The sequence below is a fragment of the Saimiri boliviensis genome, chromosome 2, assembly GCF_048565385.1.
Source record: "Saimiri boliviensis isolate mSaiBol1 chromosome 2, mSaiBol1.pri, whole genome shotgun sequence".
NCBI classification, from domain to species: Eukaryota; Metazoa; Chordata; class Mammalia; order Primates; family Cebidae; genus Saimiri; species Saimiri boliviensis.
Genome location: NC_133450.1, coordinates 26,075,211 through 26,096,776, shown reverse-complemented (window position 1 = coordinate 26,096,776; position 21,566 = coordinate 26,075,211). Strand labels below are relative to the sequence as shown.

Sequence of the window (21,566 nt, the reverse complement as noted above, 5' to 3'; positions counted from 1 at the left end):
AATAACATATTTTCTCAAATGAAGAAACCCTTTTGTAGTTGTTGTCAAGAAATAATTTCCCAACCAAGACTCACTTGAAGGACCAGTTATAATCATGAGACTGTCTCTCCATGATGTCCACCCTGGCTCCAGGCACACTACAGATTGGCCGATTCCAGTTGTCTCTTATCCTCATGTAGAGGTTCCTTGTATAAAAGTTTTCAAAATCTTGATACAATGACACAAAGTCCTGCCAAGAAATGGTGACATACCATAAATTTAGTTACTTCATTACAATTTTTTTGACAGATGACATGACTTTTTTATTGACATAAATTTATGGGGTACAAGTGCAATGTCATTACGTGCAAGATTGTGTAATGGACAAGTCAGGGCTTTTAGGGTATCAATCATTCAAATAACACACAGTACCTATTAAGTAATTTCTCATCATCCACCCTCACTCCTTCACCCTTCCTAGTCTCCACTGTCTATTATTCCACTGAGCTACTTTAAAAACTAACTTTACAACTTCCATTTTCATACTGTAAGAGCACCTGAGAATGAGAGGCCACTTATATTTAATTAACTGCTAAATCAGGACAGGCTTGGTGGCTCACGCCTATAATTCCAGAACTTTAGAAAGTCAATGCAGGAGTTGCTTGAGCCCAGGAGTTAGAGACCAGCCTAGGCAACATAGCAAGACTGTGTCTCAACAAAAGCATTTTAAAAATTAGTCAGGTGCAGTGTAGCTGTAGTCCCAGATACTCTGGAAGCAAGGCAGGAAGATCCTGTGAGCTCAGGAGGTTTGGGCTGCCGTGAGCTATGACGGCACCACTGTATTCCAGGTTGGATAACAGAGACCCTATCTCAAAACAAAATCAACAACAAAAACCCTGAGGTATCGGGAAAACATCTGGAAAGGCATCAATTCTCTATGTTCATTTTAATACAACTCATATCAGATAAAAGTCACTTAACTTTGATAGCTGACATATATTACATGGTTTCCAATAACTGACTTCACGAATGTAGAGCAAACAAATTTAAATTAATAAAGTAGGCCTCGTAAAAATAAAATGTAGTTGTACAATTCTGCCATTAAATAGTTTCCCTTCCCAATAATCTCAAAAAGACAGCTCTTCCTTCCCCACAAACCTCCCCACATTAATAGATTAGGGGAAATGCCATAAATAATTCCAATTTCAACGAGGAAAAATAATTCCAAAATTAAGATTCCATCCTTTGCATATTTTCAATGATCAAAATGAAACAAATCCAAAGAGAAAATAATAAACAAGAAATACTACAAAATAGGCTATAGGGGCCAGGTGTGGGGGCTCATGACCGTATGCCAGCACTTTTGGAGGCCGAGGCGGATAGGTGGGCAGATCACTTGAAGTCTCAGGAGTTCAAGATCAGCTTGACCAATATGGCAAAACCCTGTCTCCACTAAAAATGTAAAAATTAGTTGGGCATGGTGCCATGTGCCTGTAATTCCAACTACTCAGGGGGGCTGAGGCAGGAAAATTGCTTGAAACCCGGGAGGCGGAGGTTGCAGTGGGCCGTGGTCACTGCACTCTAGCCTGGGCAACAGAATGAGACTCTGTCTCAAAAACAAAAAAAAAAGGCAATGGAGATTTATAGGAAACCACCCACCTTAGGTTCTTTTCCCTTTAGAAAGGAATTTTTTAAAAAAGAAAAAAAAAGCCGGGCGCGGTGGCTCAAGCCTGTAATCTCAGCACTTTGGGAGGCCGAGGCAGGTGGATCACGAGGTCGAGAGATCGAGACCATCCTGGTCAACATGGTGAAACCCCATCTCTACTAAAAGTGCAAAAAATTAGCTGGGCATGGTGGCACGTGCCTGTAATCCCAGCTACTCAGGAGGCTGAGGCAGGAGAATTGCCTGAGCCCAGGAGGCGGAGGTTGCGGTGAGCCGAGATCGCGCCATTGCACTCCAGCCTGGGTAACAAGGGCGAAACTCCGTCTCAAAAGAGTCCAGGTGCAATGCTTCATGCCTGTAATCCCAACACTTTGTGAAGCTAAGGTGGAAGAACTGCTTGTGGCCAGGAATCTCAAGTCACAGTGAGCTATGACTGCACTACTGCACTCCAGTCTGTGCAACAGAGTAAGACCCTGTCTCAAAAACAAAAGAAGGCAGGACACAGCAGCTCACACCTGTAATCCCAATACCCGGGAGGCTAAGGTGGGAGGATCACTTGGGCCCAAGAGGTCAAGAGCAGCCTGGGTAACCTAGTGGGACTCTAAAAATTTTAAAGAGGGGAGGGGAGGGGAGGAAAGAGAAGAGAAATTCCCCAAATGAATTCCCATGCTCAGGAACTTAAAAGCTCCCTTCCTCTGAGAGATTAAGTTGTACTAAAACTTAACTCTGTAGAAAAATCAAGTCACAGTGGAGCGGAAATGCTATGCCTGGTGTGGTATGACCACTACTCAGAACACATGTGACCAGACCACATGAGATCTACTTAAACTCTTGAATGCAAAGGTTAAACCAAACCACAAGAAAACGAAACTACAGTTTTACTATATCAGCTAACCACTGAGTTTATAGCCATCAGATCTGGGCTTGATGCCAATATAAATTAACCTGTTAACTAAATTAGTCAAAAACATTAAAAAAGTGTAAGCCTTATTCTGTAAAAGATTTTCATTGCTAAAAAAAAACAAAACAACAACAACAACAACAACAACAAAAGATTTTCATTGCTAAAGAAGACTACCATGGAACTCTAAAATTAACAACTTTCTATGACACTGGACTCTCAAGTGCCTACTAAAGGAGCCTCACAGAGGATAAATCTTATAAATAAGGCTGAGCAAAATCAGAAGCTACTCTAAGAATCTGCAGTACCTGATACCATCTCTCTCTCTCTCTTTTTTTTTTTTTTTGAGGCTGAGTTTTGCTCTTGTTGCCCAGGATGCAGTACAATGGTGTGATCTCAGCTTACTACAACCTCCACCTCCTGGGTTCAAGCAATTCTCCTGCCACAACCTCCCAAGTAGCTGGGATTACAGGTGCCCGTCACCATGCCCAGTCAATTTTTTTGTATTTTTAGTAGAGACAGGGTTTCACTATGTTGACCAGGTTGGTCTTGAACTCCTGACCTCAGGTGATCCACCTTTCTCGGCTGGTATTACAGGCGTGAGCCATTACACCTGGCCCCCATCTCTCTTACAATTGGTTCTAATACCTTTCCTCGGGACAGAAAATATCCATAAATAACATGTCTATCACAATTGCAAATTTTCCATTTACATGGTATGTCCGTTTTGATAGTCTCCTCTTCCAACAAGTATACTGGTTGAATGAAAATAGAAATAGAGACATCCAATTCTAATTAAAACTTTTAATTTGGCTGTTATTACCCATGCATTTATTTCCCAAAGGAAAAAACAAAAAGTAGTCTTAAATCCTTTTCATTCACATCAAAAAAAATAACAGTACTGGCTCTTCTAATGAAAGAAATGACAGTACTGATTATCTCATTTCTTTTTTTTTTTTAGGCAGAGTCTCACTCTGTCACCCAGGCTGGAGTGCAACGGTACCATCTAAGCTCACTGCAACCTCTGCTTCCTGTATTCAAGCAATTCTCCTGCCCCTGACTCCCAAGCAGCTGAGATTACAGGTGCCAGCCACCACGCCCAGCTAATTTCTGTATTTTTTAGTGGAGACAGAGTTTCACCATGTCAGTGAGGCTGGTCTCGAACTCCTGACCTCGAATGATCCGCCAGCCTCAGCCTCTCAAAGTGCTGGGATTACAGGCATGAGTCACTGCTCCCGGCCGATCTCATTTCTTTATAACCTTTCTAAACACTTCACATTAATGTTCAAAGTATTAACTCCAATATTAAGAGAAATATTTCCTTACCAATTCTTATTAGCAACAAAATCAGTATTTTTTTGTTTTTATTAGACAAAACAGAAAAACCTGAGTCAGCTCCAAATACTAGAAATAGAAAAGGCTGCAGGCCAGAATGAGGTAGAGCTTCACCCCTCGGCCTTGGGCTAAACAAAGAAAGCCAGAGGCACAGCTGTCTGGGGTTAGGAAGGAAAGAATGGGTCCCAATTTCCTGAACAAAGAATTGTGTCCGTCGTGGTCAGACATCTCCACCTCTCCTTAACAAATGATTAAGTCCCTGAGACAGGAACACACTAGCACGGGGTAAAGGAGGAGAAGCTGTCACAATGAGGAATGTTGGAGACCAAAAGCAGGTGGGATAGAATAGTAGGAGAGAGGGACTCTTGGCAGAAGTCTCAGTTCCCCTTTACTCCTTAGCTAAGCTCCAGAGTAGTAGCTCTGATCTCAGTTAGTAGGTTCAGCAGAAAGATTTGATGGGTATGGCTGGGAGCAGTGGTTCACGCTGTAATCCTAGCACTTTGGGAGGCCAAGGTTGGTGGATCGCTTAAGCCCAAGAGTTTGAGACCAGCTGGGCAATTTAGTGAAACTCTATCACTATAAAAAATGCAAAAATTAGCCAGGTGTGGTGGCACATGCCTGTAGTCCCAGCTACTCAGGAGGTTGAGGTGGGAGGATCACTTGAGCTCAGGAGGTTGAGGATGTGTAGGTGAGCCGAGATCGTACCACTGCACTTCAACCTGGGCAACAGAGTGAGACACTGTCTCATAATAATAATAATAATTTTTAGAAAGATGCGAAGGGCAGCAAACCAAACTCCCTGCAACCTAGCCATGAAAAAAATGAGAGGAGGGGTCACAACTGGTAGTTCCAGTTCTAGGCAATGAGAGCGTGTTTCCAAAAATACCAGGTTAACTTTAAATAGTCTAAGACCACAGTTAAACTAGGGAAGTAATCTTTCCACACGTTCATTCAAACATATTTTAGTGAGTACTCAATACATACCGGATTATGTGCTAGACTTTCAGGATACATTAAAATACAAGACAGTTCTCTCCACAAAAAGTAATACACTCACTATTCCAACCCTTATTCCCCTCATCTCCACCACCCTTTTCCTCCTCCTCAGTTTGGTCACTGTGAAATGACTTTAGTTAAGGCTTATGTAATACGCATCATCATTGACCCAATACTCAGTCACTGACAAATATTTACTGAGCAGTACCTTCCAGGCACTAAACTGGGCATTGGGAATAAAAATGAGTAAGAACAACCTCTATACTCCTTAAGAACTCTTAGTGTAGTGGAGAAACACACAAATAAATACAATATAGTAAGTATTATAAAAGGATGTTTGCCCAAAGAAGGAGAGAATACCTAACTGATAAGGGAGTGACAATGATAAAGTTCAAGCAGCCTTAAGGATATACCCATAAGCATTCTTTCTGAAGACCTTCACAAATCCCATATCCTAGCACATGTAAGTAAAGGAAAAACAGTATCTACTCAAGACTAAAATGCTGGATCACTGGGCTTGAAATACTCATCACTTAAGAGCCTTCTCAACTCAAGAAAACAATTCAAACTCTTGGATTTGCTAATTAGAGATCGATGAAGACCTTACCAAAAGTAGTCTGGGGACATCTCAATAATAAGCCAATAAATATTCTTTACTGGTTAAGCCTATTTAAGGCGAGCTTCCTATATTGTTTAATGTAATAGAAATAAGTACCACCTATTCTAGTGCTTATGCAGGTGCTAAGAACACAAGGGAAAAGTTGAGTGCTACCACTTTCTGAAGTCCACTTTCTAACAACTGTCCCTTTGTTAAGCATCATTCTGGCCCAACACAGATGGCCAAATATATTTACATGATGATAATAAAGATGATGAATAATCACAACAGCAACAAGAGTGCCCATCTTTTGAGTATTTATGACATACCAGGCACTTGCCAAGTGCTTTACATGCACATATATTTATACACTTATATAGGTAAGTATGTAAATATACATACTCTGCATATTCTTAAGGAAGGTATCATTTCTTCCACTTTCAGAAAGGCGAAAGGGCTTTCCCACTTAGGAAAGCAGCCAGAGTCACCATGAACAGATGATGCAGGCCTTCTAAATTCACTCTGTGCTCCTAACCCCAATGCTGCACTGCCTCTCATTTGGTGATGCTACTAAATCAACCTGAAACACCTTTTTTTTTTTTTTTTTTTTTTTTTGAGATGGAGTTTCACACTTGTCGCACAGACTGGAGTGCAATGGCGTGATCTCGGCTCACTGCATCCTCCGGCTCCCGGGTTCAAGTGATTCTCCTGTCTCAGCCTCCCAAGTAGCTGGGATTACAGACATGCACCACCATGCCTGGTTAATTTTGTATTTTTTAGTAGAGACAGGGTTTCTCTATGTTGATCAGGTTGATCTCAAACTCCCAACCTCAGATGATATGGCCACCTCAGCCTCCTAAAGTGCTGGGATTACAGGCATGAGCCACTGTGCCTGGCCCAATCTGAAATACTTTGATAGCATTCAAAGCACTTCAAGACCACTGTGCTACTGGCCTTCCCATTCTTTTCCTAAGTTCTGTACGTGACCAACACACACATTACAAAAGCCCTATAAGACACACAGACACACACACACAGAGTTAGGAGCTGGAAGGCTAAAAACCATATTTCCTGGACACCTTTGTGATCGGGATGTGGATGTGATATAGGGTCTACCAGTGAGAAGCACATACAAGGCAGGGGCCACACTTTGCCCCAGCAAACCTCAGTGCTGGATTGGCACCAGTGCGATTGTATGTGCCGCTGCCTATTCACCAGCCTCTGCTAGTGCGGCAGCTGTGATGGCAGGAGCAGTTTCCTAGTTTAAGGTAGCTGCCTTGTTAGAGGAGGGAGGCCCCAAACCTCACTGCTCTCACCCCTCCACAAAGCCATACATGTTGAATTCCCTGTTTACTTGAATGACTTATGTTTGTTTTTGGTAACTCCACCAAAAATTTGATGCATGGGTCATTGTAATTATTGCTGAGAAACAGATGTTTAATAACTTATTAGTTGTATTTTGTAAGTTCAATGAATAAAATTTAAATTCTTTGTTCAAGTCACATTAACAATGCAGTGACAAAGCCAAAACTGAGACTCTAGTATTATTACAAATTAATACTATTAATGGTAGTGTTAATACTAATTCAATTAAGAATTCTCAATGTCAGTTCTAATTTAATAACTTTTATTTATTTTAGAGTCTAGGCCTCAAATCTCAATATATCAAAAGACAAAACTTCTCTCAAACACGAGCATCTGAGGCAAACAATCACTGCTTTGATGTTAGGATAAAAAGCTTGGCAAATGTGCTTAGAACTGTTTCAGCATCTTCTCAAGGTCAGGATGATTTAAAGTTGCACCCTTGACCTATGCACCCAGGGCATGGAAAATAAACTAGGACAAGTAAACCAACTCTAGCAGTCTTTAAGGAACATAAGAGAATCATCAAATAGCTTTACTTCTATTCAAAACTTGCTAAGTAAAGGAAAAGCTGAGAGAAAGATTAAAATCTACAAAATTATAAAGTATTTAGACCTTCACAGATTACTTTTAAATGCCATACTTATTTTAAAAACTTTCTCACTAAGGTGGTCAAACATCCACTGGTCAAAAAAATGACCCCTGCTCACACCATACAATTAAAAATCTCACACTATACAATTAACTCAAAAAGAGCATAGACCTAAATATAAAACTACATGACTCTTAGAAAAATCTTTAATACATTTGCTGGTAGAAATGTAAAACGGCACAGCCAAGGTGGAAAAGTGTTGGTTTCTCAAAGGTACACGTAGACTTTGACTATGATAAACCTGACTTTTTTTAAAAGTTGTGTTTTTTGTTTCTTTGTTTGTTTGCGTTTTTGAGATGGAGTCTTGCTCTGTGATCCAGGCTGGAGTGCAGTGGTGCAATCTAGACTCACTGCAACATCCATCTCCTGGGTTCAAGTGATTCTCATGCCTCAGCCTCCCCAGTAGCTGGGATTGCACACATGCACAACCATGTCCAGCTAATTTTTATATTTTTAATAGACATGGGGTTTCACCATGTTGGCCAGGCTGGTCTCAAACTCCTGACCTGAAGTGATCCGCCCACCTTGGCCTAAAGTGTTCGGACTACAGGCATGAGCCACTGTGCCCAGTCAAAAATATTTTTTTAAAAGGTAAATAGAGACTTTTCATGTGACCTAGCAATTCCAGTCTTAGATACATACCAACTGGAAACAGATACTCAAACAAATACTTGTATATGAATGTTCATGGCAGCACTATTCACAACAGCCAAAAGATGATAAAATGTAGTATATCCATACAATGGAGTCGTATGCAGTGATACAGGAATGAAGTACTGTTACTTGCTACAATGGTACATGAACCTTGAAATCATTATGCTAAGTGAAAGACAAGCCACAAAAGAGGGACAACAGTTACAAAATCTTCTAGGATACATAAACATTTCCTATAAACAACTTAGAAAAATACACAAACCCAGTAGAAAGACGGACAAAAGATCTGAACAGACACTTCATGAAATCAGAACTTCTAATGGTCATTAAACATATAAAAAGCTGTTCGGCTTCACTGGACAACAGAAAATTACAAATTAAAACCACAATAAGATACTAGTACACATATACCAACTGAATTGGCAAAAATTTTAAATTCTGGCAATACTGAGCACTGGTAAAGAGATGTGGAACAGCAAGAATTCTCAAACACAGCAGATAGTTAAACCAGTACAATCACTTTGGAAAATAATTTGGCACTATCTAGTGAAACTGAAGACATGCATACTCTAAAACTTTATAACCCAGAAATTCCGACCCTGGAATAACTCATATTTACATGCAGGAAACACATATATATCAGAACATTTATAGTAGCTTTATCAGTCACTGACAAAAAATGAAAAAAGCCTCAATGTCCATTATTATTAAAATGAAGGAAAGCCAGGCGGTGGCTCACGCCTTTAATCTCAGCACTTTGGGAGGCCGAGCTGGGTGGATCACCTGAAGACAGGAGTTCAAGACAAGCCTGGCCAACATGGCAAAACCCCATTTCTACTAAAAATATGAAAATCAGCTGGACATGATGGCACATGCCGGTAATTCCAGCTACTCAAAAGGCAGGAGAATCACTTGAACCCAGGAGGCAGAGGTTGCAATGAGCCAAAATCATACCACTGCACTCCAGCCTAGGCAACAGAGCAAGACTCTGTCTCAAAAAAAGAAATTAATGAAGTGTGACATACTCATTTACAATGAAATACTAAACAGCAATGTAAACAAACGAAGTGGGAATCCTTAACAAACGACTGGAGCCTCTGTTACAGAGTAAACAAATTAAGGCACAAAAACACATATACAACACAAATGCATTTATGTAAAGTTCAAAAGCAGGCTTAACTAACACTTACTGTTTATAGATGCATACACAAGTGATAAAACCATAAGGAAAAGTCAAGAGAATGGTTATCTCAGGAGCTTAAGGAGGGGCACACACAGGGACTGGTTTCTGCAGGGATGGCAGCATGCTACTCATCAGGTGAGGTTTCTTAGCTGCCTATTTATTATATAAGCATTCATTATATACCACACTTTTTTTTTTTTTTTTTGAGACAGAGTCTCGCTTTGTTGCCCAGTCTGGAGTACAGTAGCATGATCTTAGCTCACTGCAACCTCCACCTCTCAGGTTTAAGCAATTCTCATGCCTCAGCCTCCTGAGTAACTGGGATTACAGGAATGTACCATAATGTCCAGCTAATTCTTCTGGGTTCTTTTTTTTTTTTTTTTTTAAAGTACAGTGGCAAAATCTTGGCTTACTGCAATCTCTGCCTCCCGGGTTCAAGCAATTCCCCTGCCTCGGCCTCCAGAGTAGCTGGGACTACAGGCACGTACCACCACACGTGGCTAATTTTTTGTATTTTAGTAGAGACGGGGTTTCACCATGTTGTCCAGGATGGTCTCAATCCCCTGACTTCATGATCCACCCACCTTGGCCTCCCAAAGTGCTGGGATTAAAGATGTGAGTCACCGTGCCCAGCCTTCACCGTGCCCAGCCTTCACCGTGCCCAGCCTAATTTTTGTACTTTTAGTAGAGATGGGGTTTCACCATGTTGGCCAGGCTAGTCTTGAATTCCTGACCTCAAGTGACCCACCTGCCTCAGCCTCCTAAAGTGCTGGGATTACAGGCGTGAGCCACTGCACCAGGCACGCCACATTTACTTTTCATTCTTTTAACTAATTAATGTATAGATGTGTACTCCATGTATGTGTATATTGGTTATACACAACCAATGAAAAGGTTAAAAAATAATGGAAAGGGCCAGGCACGGTGGCTCATGCCTGTAATCCCAGCACTTTGGGAGGCTGAGGTGGGAGGATCACCTGAGGTTGGGAGAACTCAAGAGTAGCCTTATGACCATGGAGAAATCCCATATCTATTTAAAAAATACAAAATTAGCCGGGCGCGGTGGCTCAAGCCTGTAATCCCAGCACTTTGGGAGGCTGAGGCGGGTGGATCACGAGGTCGAGAGATCGAGACCATCCTGGTCAACATGGTGAAACCCCGTCTCTACTAAAAATACAAAAAATTAGCTGGGCATGGTGGCACGTGCCTGTAATCCCAGCTACTCAGGAGGCTGAGGCAGGAGAATTGCCTGAGCCCAGGAGGCGGAGGTTGCGGTGAGCCGAGATCGTGCCATTGCACTCCAGCCTGGGCAACAAGAGCGAAACTCCGTCTCAAAAAAAAAAAAAAAAAAAAAATTAGCCAGGCATAGTGGTGCATGCCTGTAATCTCAGCTGCTCGGGAGGCTGAGCCAGGAGAATCGCTTGAACCCAGGAGGCAGAGGTTGCAGTGAGCTGAGATTGCACCACTGTACTCCAGCAACAAGAGCGAAACTCCATCTCAAAAAAGAGGGGGGGAGGGAGTAATAAAATTTAAAAAAAGAGTGTGTTTCACTTTAAAAGAAAACCAAACTATAAAGAAAAAAAAACAATTTTCCATGACATGAAGTTTATTCAGAAAGTTTTATGTGACAGGGTTTGTTGAGCTGCCTAATTCCTGAAAATATATGTATCCAAATTTACTTAGCCTGATAGATGATCACAAGAAAAATCTACTTGGTCTGATGGTGCTAAGACCGTTACCATCTGGAAAAGATTAAGGTGCTTCATAACTTATAGCCACTGAGATTAAAAGCTACACATCTGAAAATCTTTTCTTTAAAAGCATAACTAATGCTGTTTGCTGGTACTATAATACTGCTGAAAGATTTCAAGACATTTCATTATAAACATAATATTGCATACCAAAGACAAAATAGTAAAAAAAAATCCATAACAGTTTGAATTTTTATTTGGGAATACTTTTGTTGTTGTTGTCATTAGAAACAGTACTTCACTCTGTCACCCAGGCTGGAGAAAAGTGGCATGATCATAGCTCACTGCAGCCTCTAATTCTTGGACTCAAGCTGTCTCCCCACCTCAGCCTCTATACAGCCAGGACTCCATACAGGTGCACACCACCAAGCTTTTCTAAATTTTAAATTTTAATCAATGTCTTTTCTACTGAAAAAGGAAACAGCATCATGCGATAGATTTAGAATAAACGAAACATGACAAAATTGTTTCAAAACTTAAACTAAAAATTTTAAAATCCCAAATAATTCCCACCTGAGGAAGTGTTGAAAATGGAGTCATCATACAGTTAAAATGCATAATAGCCAGGCGCAGTGGCTCATGCCTATAATCCCAGGATTTTAGGAGGCCAAGGCAGGTGGATCACTTGAGCTCAGGAATTCAAGACCAACCTGGGCAACAAGGTGAAACCGTGTCTCTACAAAAAAATACAAAAATTAGCCAGTTGTGGTGGCATGCGCCTCTAGTCCCAGCTGCTCAGGAGGCTGAGGTAGGAGAACCACTGGAGTGCGGGAGGCAAAAGTTGCAGTGAACTGAAATTGTGCCACTGCACCAGACTGGGCAACAGAGCAAGACACTGTCTCAGAAAAGGAAAAAAAAATGGCCCAGGCAAGGTGGCTCACACCTGTAATCCCAGTACTTTGGGAGGATGAGGCAGGAGGATCACTTAAGTCCAGGAGTTCAAGATCAGCCTGGGCAACATGGCAAAACCCAGTCTCCACAAGAAATACAAACATTAGCAGGGCATGGTGGTATGTGCCTGTGCTTCCAGCAACTCTGGAGGCTGAGGTGGGAGGATCACCTGAGCCTAGGGAGGTGGAGGCTGCAGTGAGCTGAGATTGTGCCACTGCACTCCAGCCTGGGTGACAGAGTAAGACCCTGACTCAAAAAAATAAAAAAATTTTAAAAAAAGAGAAAGCATGATAAATTCTCAAAGTATTTATAAGCGAAAATTATGTTTTTACCTCTAGTTAAAAAAAAGTAGGTAAAATACTCAAAGGTTTTTAGACTGCAACTTTTAAACCTCTGAACCACAGTTAATTAAGGGCTTTCCTTACTATTCATATGGGTCACACCACTGTCTGTCCTTTCCTGTTTTTAGTGTTAAAAACAGGAAGCGACTTCCTTGCTCTTTCTATGCTGTCCATGAAAGTGTAGAATGAAATTTCAAGATAAACATTGATTTTTTCCTACATCCAAAACAGTCATTTGCATGTTTGTATGTACACACCCACCCCCCCGACCAGGAATACTTAAAAACACTTACATTGTTACTGGTACCACCACTCACAATACCATTCATATCTTAAACTTTTTTTTTTTTTTTTTTGAGACAATGGCCGGGCACTGTGGCTCATGCCTGTAATCCCAGCACTTTGCGAGGCTGAGGTAGGCAGATCACATGAGCCCAGGAGTTCAAGACAAGCCTAGGCAACATGGTGAAACCCCGTCTCTACTAAAAATTAGCTGGGTATGGTGGTGCACGCCTATAGTCGCAGCTACTCAGGAGACTGAGGCATAAGAATCACTTGAACCCGGGAGGCAGAGGTTGCAGTGAGCCAAATTGTATTTTAGTAGCGACAGGGTTTTACCATGTTGTCCAGGACAGTCTCGATCTCCTGACCTCATGATCCACCTATTTCAGCCTCCCACAATGCTGGGATTATAGGCATGAGCCACTGCACCCGGCCTAATTTTTGTATTTTTAGTAAAGATGGAGTTTTACCACGTTGGCCAAGCTGGTCTTGATCTTGGCCTGCACCTAATATGTGCCAAGCGCTCTGTAGTATAGAGTAGTAAACAAAAAGCCCTCTTGGAATCTGTGTTCTGGTGGGAAAGATAAACATATAAAATATAAAGTCTGCTAGACCCGGCTCAGTGGCTCACACCTGTAATCCCAGCACTTTGCGAGGCCGAGGTAGGCAGATCACATGAGCCCAGGAGTTCAAGACCAGCCTGGCCAACATGGCAAAATCCTATCTCTACTGAAAACATTAAAAAAAAAAAAAATTAGGTGTGGTTGCGCATGTTCTTAGTCCCAGCTATTCTGGAGGCTGAGGCAGGAGAATCGCTTTAATCTGGGAGACAGAGTTGCAGCGAGCCAAGACTGCACCACTGCACTCCAGCCTGGGCAACAGAGCAAGACTCTGTCTCAAGAAAATAAAAATAAAAGCAAATAAAGTATGTCAGACAGTGACAAATACTAATGGAAACAAAAGCAAGCAGGAAAGGGGGAGTCATGCTGCAAATCAGCTGGGGTGCCCTGAGTAGAAAAGAGGACAAAATGGAAGTGAAGGTACTAGCCATGGGACAATCTGAAGGAAAAGCTTTCCTGGCATGAAAAACAGGGAAAACAGGTAACAGGGAAACTCTTGCAAACCTAACACTGGCACTAGTCCAAACGGACAAAGTGGTAAACCTACTACAAAACTTCTTTGAAAGGTATGAGTATAATTTCTTACCAGTGAGAAATCCCTAGAGCAAACAGAGATGACTACACCATATGATGAAATATTATTCAGCAATAAGAAGCAATGAAGTTGTCCGGGCGCGGTGGCTCAGGCCTGTAATCCCAGCACTTTGGGAGGCCGAGGCGGGTGGATCACAAGGTCAAGGGATCGAGACCATCCTGGTCAACATGGTGAAACCCCGTCTCTACTAAAAATACAAAAAATTAGCTGGGCATGGTGGCGTGTGCCTGTAATCCCAGCTACTCAGGAGGCTGAGGCAGGAGAATTGCCTGAACCCAGGAGGCGGAGGTTGCGGTGAGCCGAGATCGCGCCATTGCACTCCAGCCTGGGTAACAAGAGTGAAACTCCGTCTCAAAAAAAAAAGAAGCAATGAAGTACCGATACATGCTATAACATGGATGAACTTCAAATACATTACACCGAGTGAAAGGAGCCAGACCCAGAAGCCTGGGCAACAGACTCTGCCTCAAAAAAATAAAAAAAAAACAAGGGAGAACATGTGGTATTTGGTCCTTCCGTTTTAAAATATCTGATCATGAACGAGCTGTGGAGGCAAAATGTTAGTTTAAAATTTAGTGAGTGTGTGGAACTACCTACCATAATTTACTCCCTACGTTCCTAGCTATTGCCTATATAAATATTAGAATATTTTTTTCTTAAATTTTTTCACTTTGTAGAGACGAGGTTTCATTATGTTGTGTCAGCTGGCCTCAAACTCCTGGCCTTGAGTGATTTTCCTGCCTCAGCCTAGAACGTTTTTATTAATTCAAGCTTTTGCTGTATCTGTCACGTACATGTTTCTGGACTACTAGCTTCACCTCACATCACAAAGAAATAAACCACAGACTGGGAAAAACAACATTCTCATCCAAAACACCACTAATAACAAAGGATTGGGGGCAAAGAATTCCAAGAATTTTATGCAACTTATATAAAATAGAACAAACTCATAGTAACTCATCTTTATTAGTATAACCGTGTGACTTAGTTCTATTCAAAGCAACATCCAGTATTTCCCTATAAGAAAGAATTAACATAGTTAAAACTGGGCTCTCTTTTATAATAAAATGTGGAAGACCAGGATGTGGTTATGGATACCGCTCTCTCAGTGAAATGAGGAAGTAGCAACATTTTATTTGAATTTTATGATCCCAAGTAAGCACTTTCCCTCACCTCCTTCTGGTTTAACACTTCATTTGCCTCCCTCTTTCACCATATCTGATCCAGCAATAGAAAACAAACATGATCTATCATAAGATTGAGTGACTTTTCCTTTCCCCATAAAAGCTGAATTTCTGTAAGAAAATGGCAGAATTTGGCTGTTTTACTAATGTTATCTACTGGGAATACCGCATTGAAATGAATTTGAATAATTTAATACAATCCTCTCCACAGACTGCAGAGGCAAAAGCTTTCCCCCGACCTCCACATTTCCTTGTATTACTTCCTCCAAGAATTGTTTCCTGATTAACCCCTTGCTACTCAGATACTTTTTAAAATCCTACATCTTCATATAATTTAAGTATTATTTACATGTATAATGGTTTTGCAAAGGCCCATAACTTTCAAATGTTTATGTTTCCTAAACAAAATGAGGAACTACTTCAGAATAAAATGTGTGCTCTAATTCTTTCACACAAAGTATACATGGGCGACTCCCAACACTTAAACCACCAATTTACTTTCTGTAAACATGAAACAATTTCCAAAGATAAGGTACTCACTAACAAAGTAATTCAGATGTATCTTTTTGGTTTCATTCATTCATCACACTTTGAGCATCAGCTGTGCAAGATCTCTACGGACAATCCCCTGATCCAAACTGCCCCTAGGGGCATGGTGGCTCAGTCCTGTAATCCCAACACTTTGGGAAGCCAAGGCAGGAGGATCGCTTGAGCACAGGAAATTTTGAGACCAGCCTGGGCAACACGGCGAGATGCTGTCTCTATTTAAAAACAAAACAAAAAAAAAAAAACAACTACTCCTCATTGCCTACCAAAATTCTTACTTTGACTTTCAAAACACAATTCCTTTTCTATACACATTCCAGATTTTCCCAAACATTCTTCATGCCTTTGCCCATACTAGCCCTTCATCCAGGAATGTGCTGTCTACACCACAATCAGCACTTCCTTCACCACCAGGTATACATGTCAATTATTAAGTTTCAACTATGTGTCTACACTAGGAGAGGTCCTTATAGATAGTTTTTAGTTTGAATATATAAATAAAACTTCAGCTACTATCAGTGGTAACTACCATCAACTCAGTCTAGTAGGAGGATATAGGCCCGTGAACAAGTAACTGCACTACCATACAACCTAAGAAGAGTGTGGTAAGCTGTCACTGGGGGCTATACAAAATTAATGTATTGTAGATGCATTCTGGGTGGACATGCTCAGGGGTAGGAGGAGGATCAAAAAATGTTAAAAATGTGGGCAGGGCACAGTGGCTCACATCTGTAATACCAGCACTTTAGGACGCTGAGGTGGATGAATCATTTGAGGTCAGAAGTTCGAGACTAGCCTGGCCAACATGATGAAACCCTGTTTCTACTGAAAATACAAAAAGTATCTGGGGCATGGTGGCACAAGTCTGTAATCCCTGCTACTTAGGAGGCTGAGGCTTGAGAATTGCTTGGACGTGGGAGGCAGAGGTTGCAGTGAGCCGATATCATGCTACTGCACTCCAGCCTGGACAACAGAGTGAGACTCTTGTCTTAAAAAAAAAAAAAAAAAAGGCCAGGCGCAGTGGCTCACGCCTATAATCCCAGCCCTTTGGGAGGCCCAGACGGGTGGATCACGAGGTCAAGAGATCGAGACCATCCTGGTCAACATGGTGAAATGCCGTCTCTACTAAAAAATACAAAAAGTTAGCTGGTCATGGTGGCGCATGCCTGTAGTCCCAGATACTCGGGAGGCTCAGGCAGGAAAACTGCCTGAACCCAGGAGACGACGGAGGTTGTGGTGAGCCAAGATCGCGCCATTGCACTCCAGCCTGGGTAACAAGGGCAAAACTCTGTCTCAAAAAAAAAAAAAAAGAGGCAGAGGTGGGTGGATCACGAGGTCAAGAGATCGAGACCATCCTGGCCAACACGGTGAAACCCCATCTCTACTAAAAATACAAAAAAATTAGCTGGGCATGGTGGCACACACCTGTGGTCCCAGCTACTCGGGAGGCTGAGGCAGAAGAATTGCTTGAACCCAGGAGGCGGAGGTTGCAGTGAGCTGAGATTGTGCCACCGCACTCCAGCCTGGCGACAGAGCAAGATTCCGTCTCAAAAAAAAAAAAAAAAAGATAAAAATTAGTTAGGCCTATTGGACCAACTTCTGAATGTAGGGCTTTGCCTGTATTAGGTATTCAAAAAACTTACTTACCATCTTTGTGAAATTAACTTGCAAGGCAATGAGTAGGATGGGCACCTTGTGGTAGGGCTCGGATGGAGTGCAAGATGGTTGAGATAAGAGAAAAGGATGTCTCATCTAGAGATATTCCAGGAGCCTCTTCAGAATCCACTTATCTCCTGACTGGTTTTGTCTTCCTAGCAACTGACAATGTTTTCATGATGCACTCTTCCCAGTTCCACATGACACTATCCATTACCTGAGAAATTGTTTCTTCTGCAATCAGTGTTCACTGGCTCATATCAGCAGTGACTCTGCTGACCCCACACATGCCTCTTTCCTTGGACGTACCACAAAAGTGAATATGAGGGACCCCAAGAAAATTTGAATGTCTTAAGGCCTTCTTTAATCTGGTACATTCCCTGGGCTGGAAGACAACCTCTTGCCATGTTGGACATGCTAAGAACACATAGGTTTGTTTTGTTTTTAGTAAAATCAGGCATCTTTAACCCTCATTTGATTTATTTATTGAGACTAGGTAACACACGTATTGCATAAAACTCCAGAAGTGAGCTTCAAGTCAGTAACAAGTTAAAAAAAAACAAAAAACCCATGAGAAGTACAAAGGAACACGCAGAGAAAAGTGAAGTGAATGGAACCTTCTTCCTGAGAGAGAATCATTCTGATCTATTGACCATTCCTAAAATAAGAGTGTTTTCTACTGTAAACAGAATCACTTGGCCACATTCTGTATTACAGCTTGTTTGTCTGGGGAGAGGAGCTGATATGTGAATCACACAACTATGTATAATGTATCTATGAGAAAACACATTATTAATTCCAAAGAGTACAACCTTTTCAGAAAATTATAAACACAACTTGGGATTCAGCATGGTGGTATGAATAGAAAGAACATGGCTTTTTGCAACAGCTCTGACATCAGGCATCTTAGGAAACGTTATTTAACTTTTGACTTTTCGATTTCTTTCTTTCTTTTTTTTTTTTTTTTGAGATAGAGTCTTACTCTGTTGCCCAGGCTAGAGTACAGTGGTGTGATCTCAGCTCACTACAACTTCTGCCTCCTGGGTTCAAATGATTCTCCTTCTCCTGCCTCAGCGTCCTGAGTAGCTGGGATTACAGGTGCATGCCACCATGCTCAGCTAACTTTTTGTATCTTTAGTAGAGACAGGGTTTCACCATGTTGGTCAGGCTGGTCTTAAACTTCTGACCTTGTGATCCACCTGCCTCAGCCTTCCAAAGTGGTGGGATTACAGGTGTGAGCCACGGTGCCTGGCTGACTTTTTGACTTCTAATCCATAAAATAGGGATAGTGTTGCCTACCTCTTAGGTTCTTCTTGATTAAATTAAACTCATGTTGAATGTTTTGATAGCTTTAGCCTTGTTTTCAGCTTTCTTTGTAGAATGTTTTCATTTAACTGCATCTGAAATGTTTTAATTTTAATGTATACCCAAATTTCTAAGAAAAAACTTGTGTGCAAAAATACAAAGATTTCTATAAAAGGCTTCTATTAGGCCGGGTGTGGTGGCTCAAGCCTGTAATCCCAGCACTTTGGGAGGCCGAGGCGGGTGGATCACGAGGTCAAGAGATCGAGACCATCCTGGTCAACATGGTGAAACCCCGTCTCTACTAAAAATACAAAACATTAGCTGGGCATGGTGGCGCATGCCTGTAATCCCAGCTACTCAGGAGGCTGAGGCAGGGGAACTGCTTGAACCCAGGAGGCGGAGGTTGCGGTGAGCCGAGATCGTGCCATTGCACTCCAGCCTGGGTAACAAGAGCGAAACTCCGTTTCAAAAAAAAAAAAAAAAAAAAAAAAGGCTTCTATTTACAAAATCTAAGCCTCCCTAACAATTACCTTTTGTTCTTCTCTTTCTGTTGCATGGTGACACTTTTCAATTCTCCAATGCCTCAAGAAATCTCGAAGATATCCAAAGAGGGTGAGTACGCCATACCCCACATATGTGAGCACAGCAACCAGCATTGGTGTTTCTTCAAAAGCTTCATTAAACGGTCTTTTATACAGTCCTCCATTTTGTGTGACATGATGGATCTAAAAGAGAGGTTAAAAATGTTTATTTTAATCATGGTAAGAAAAACATTCCTACCTAAAATCAAGGTCCTCAGAGATTTGCTGAATTATATCTTAAGAATTATGTAAATTCTGCCAGGCGCAGTTGCTCACACCTGTAATCCCAGCACTTTGGGAGCCAAGGCAGGTGAATCACTTGAGGTCAGGAATTCAAGACCAGCCTGGCCAACACGGTGAAACCCTGTCTCTACTAAAAATACAAAAATTAGCCAGGAATGGTGGCAAGTACCTGTAATCCCAGCTGAGGCAGAATTGCTTGAACCTGGGAGGCAGAGTTTGCAGTAACCCGAGATCACACCACGGCACTCCCACCTGGGTGACACAGTAAGACTCTGTGTTGTCCAGAAAAAAAAAAAAAAAGCATTTTCTAAGTTCCAACCTCACTGGAAACAAGAAGAGAAAAAGGATTTTGTAAGTGATAGTCAAATAAAACACTAAGAGGTGACCATGCACAGTGGCTCACCTGAGGTCAGGAGTACAAGACTAGCCTGGCCAACATGGTGAAACCCCATCCTTACTAAAGATACAAAAGCCGGGCGCGGTGGCTCAAGCCTGTAATCCCAGCACTTTGGGAGGCCGAGGCGGGTGGATCACAAGGTCAAGAGATCGAGACCATCCTGGTCAACATGGTGAAACCCCGTCTCTACTAAAAATACTAAAAATTAGCTGGGCATGGTGGCGTGTGCCTGTAATCCCAGCTACTCAGGAGGCTGAGGCAGGAGAATTGCCTGAACCCAGGAGGCGGAGGTTGCGGTGAGCCGAGATCGCGCCATTGCACTCCAGCCTGGGCAACAAGAGCGAAACTCCGTCTCAAAAAAAAAAAAAAAAAAAGATACAAAAGTAAGCTGGGCATGGTAGCGTGTGTTCATAATTCTAGCTACTTGGGAGGCGGAGACAGGAGAATCACTTGAACTCTGGAGGCGGAGGCTGCAGTGAATCAAGATTGCACCACTGTACTCCAGCCTGGGCAACAAAGCAAGACTCCGTCTCAAAATAAATAAATAAAAGAAACACTAAGAGGGAAGCAGGGCATACTTGATTTCAATAGAAATAATTTATAGGCCGGGTGCGGTGGCTCACACCTGTAATCCCAGCACTTTGGGAGGCTGAGGCAGGTGGATCATGAGGTCGAGAGATGGAGACCATGCTGGTCAACATGGTGAAACCCTGTCTCTACTAAAAATATAAAAAATTGCCGGGCGCGGTGGCTCACGCCTATAATCCCAGCACTTTGGGAGGCTGAGGCGGGTGGATCACGAGGTCAAGAGATCGAGACCATCCTGGTCAACATGGTGAAACCCCGTCTCTACTAAAAATACAAAAATTAACTGGGCATGGTGGTGAGTGACTGTAATCCCAGCTGCTCGGGAGGCTGAGGCAGGAGAATTGCTTGAACCCAGGAGGCGGAGGTTGCGGTGAGCCGAGATTGTGCCATTGCACTCCAGCCTGGGTAACAAGAGCGAAACTCCGTCTCAAAAAAAAAAAAAAAAAAAAAAAAAATTAACTGGGCATGGTGGTGCGTGCCTGTAATCCCAGCTACTCAGGAGGCTGAGGCAGAAGAATTGCCTGAACTGAGGAGGCAGAGCTTGCAGTGAGCCAAGATCGCCTATTGCACTCCAGCCTGGGTAACAAGAGTGAAACTCCGTCTCAAAAAAAAAAAAAAAGAAGAAATAATTTATAAATTATATGCACTTCAGATGAACAGTAAAAGAAGGGGAACAAGAAGGACTGCCTAATACTGATTTTTGTCATTATTTGATTTTCTTAAATAGATCCTAAAATGTTAGCATAATTTCTTTTGTTCTACTAAGAAAAGCAAAAAACATAAATCAACAAAGAGAAAGCCTATCCCAAAAAAGTACTATATTAGCTTACAGATGAAGAGATCAAAAGTTCAAAATTCAATTCAGCTTTAGAATGTGAAATATTTGTAAATGTTTTACTACCACACATTCTTAAAGCCACCCAGCCATAGTGTTCCAAGTAATTATCAGCAGTAGGCCCCTGTAGAAACACGTAGATCATATTAACCTTTGTTGGTAGTGTTAACACAAGTAAATCATGCAAAAAACTAAGATGTTTATGTAAGTGTGGTTCGGGCTGGACACAGTGGCGCATGCCTGCAATCCTAGCACTTTGGGAGGCCAAGATGGGCAGATCACTTGAGTTTAGGAGTTTGAGACCAGCCTGGACACATGGCAAAATCCTGTTTCTACAACAAAACAAAACTAAACTAGCTAGACATGCCTATAGTCCCAGCTACTCAGGAGACTGAAGTAGGAGGATCACCTGAGCTCAGAAGGTCAAG

At 41.9% G+C, this 21,566-nt stretch overlaps 1 protein-coding gene across 1 annotated transcript in view; it reads right to left on the bottom strand.

Moving 5' to 3' along the window:
• SPTLC2 (serine palmitoyltransferase long chain base subunit 2) overlaps positions 1–21,566 on the bottom strand; it is a 121,513-nt gene that overhangs the window by 80,352 nt on the left and 19,595 nt on the right. Inside the window, exons 2-3 of the mRNA XM_039469109.2 lie at positions 19,025–19,219; positions 75–229 (exon numbers count right to left, since the gene is read on the bottom strand). Coding sequence (XP_039325043.1) covers positions 75–229; positions 19,025–19,219 — 350 coding nt within the window. The remainder of the gene's footprint in view (positions 1–74; positions 230–19,024; positions 19,220–21,566) is intronic.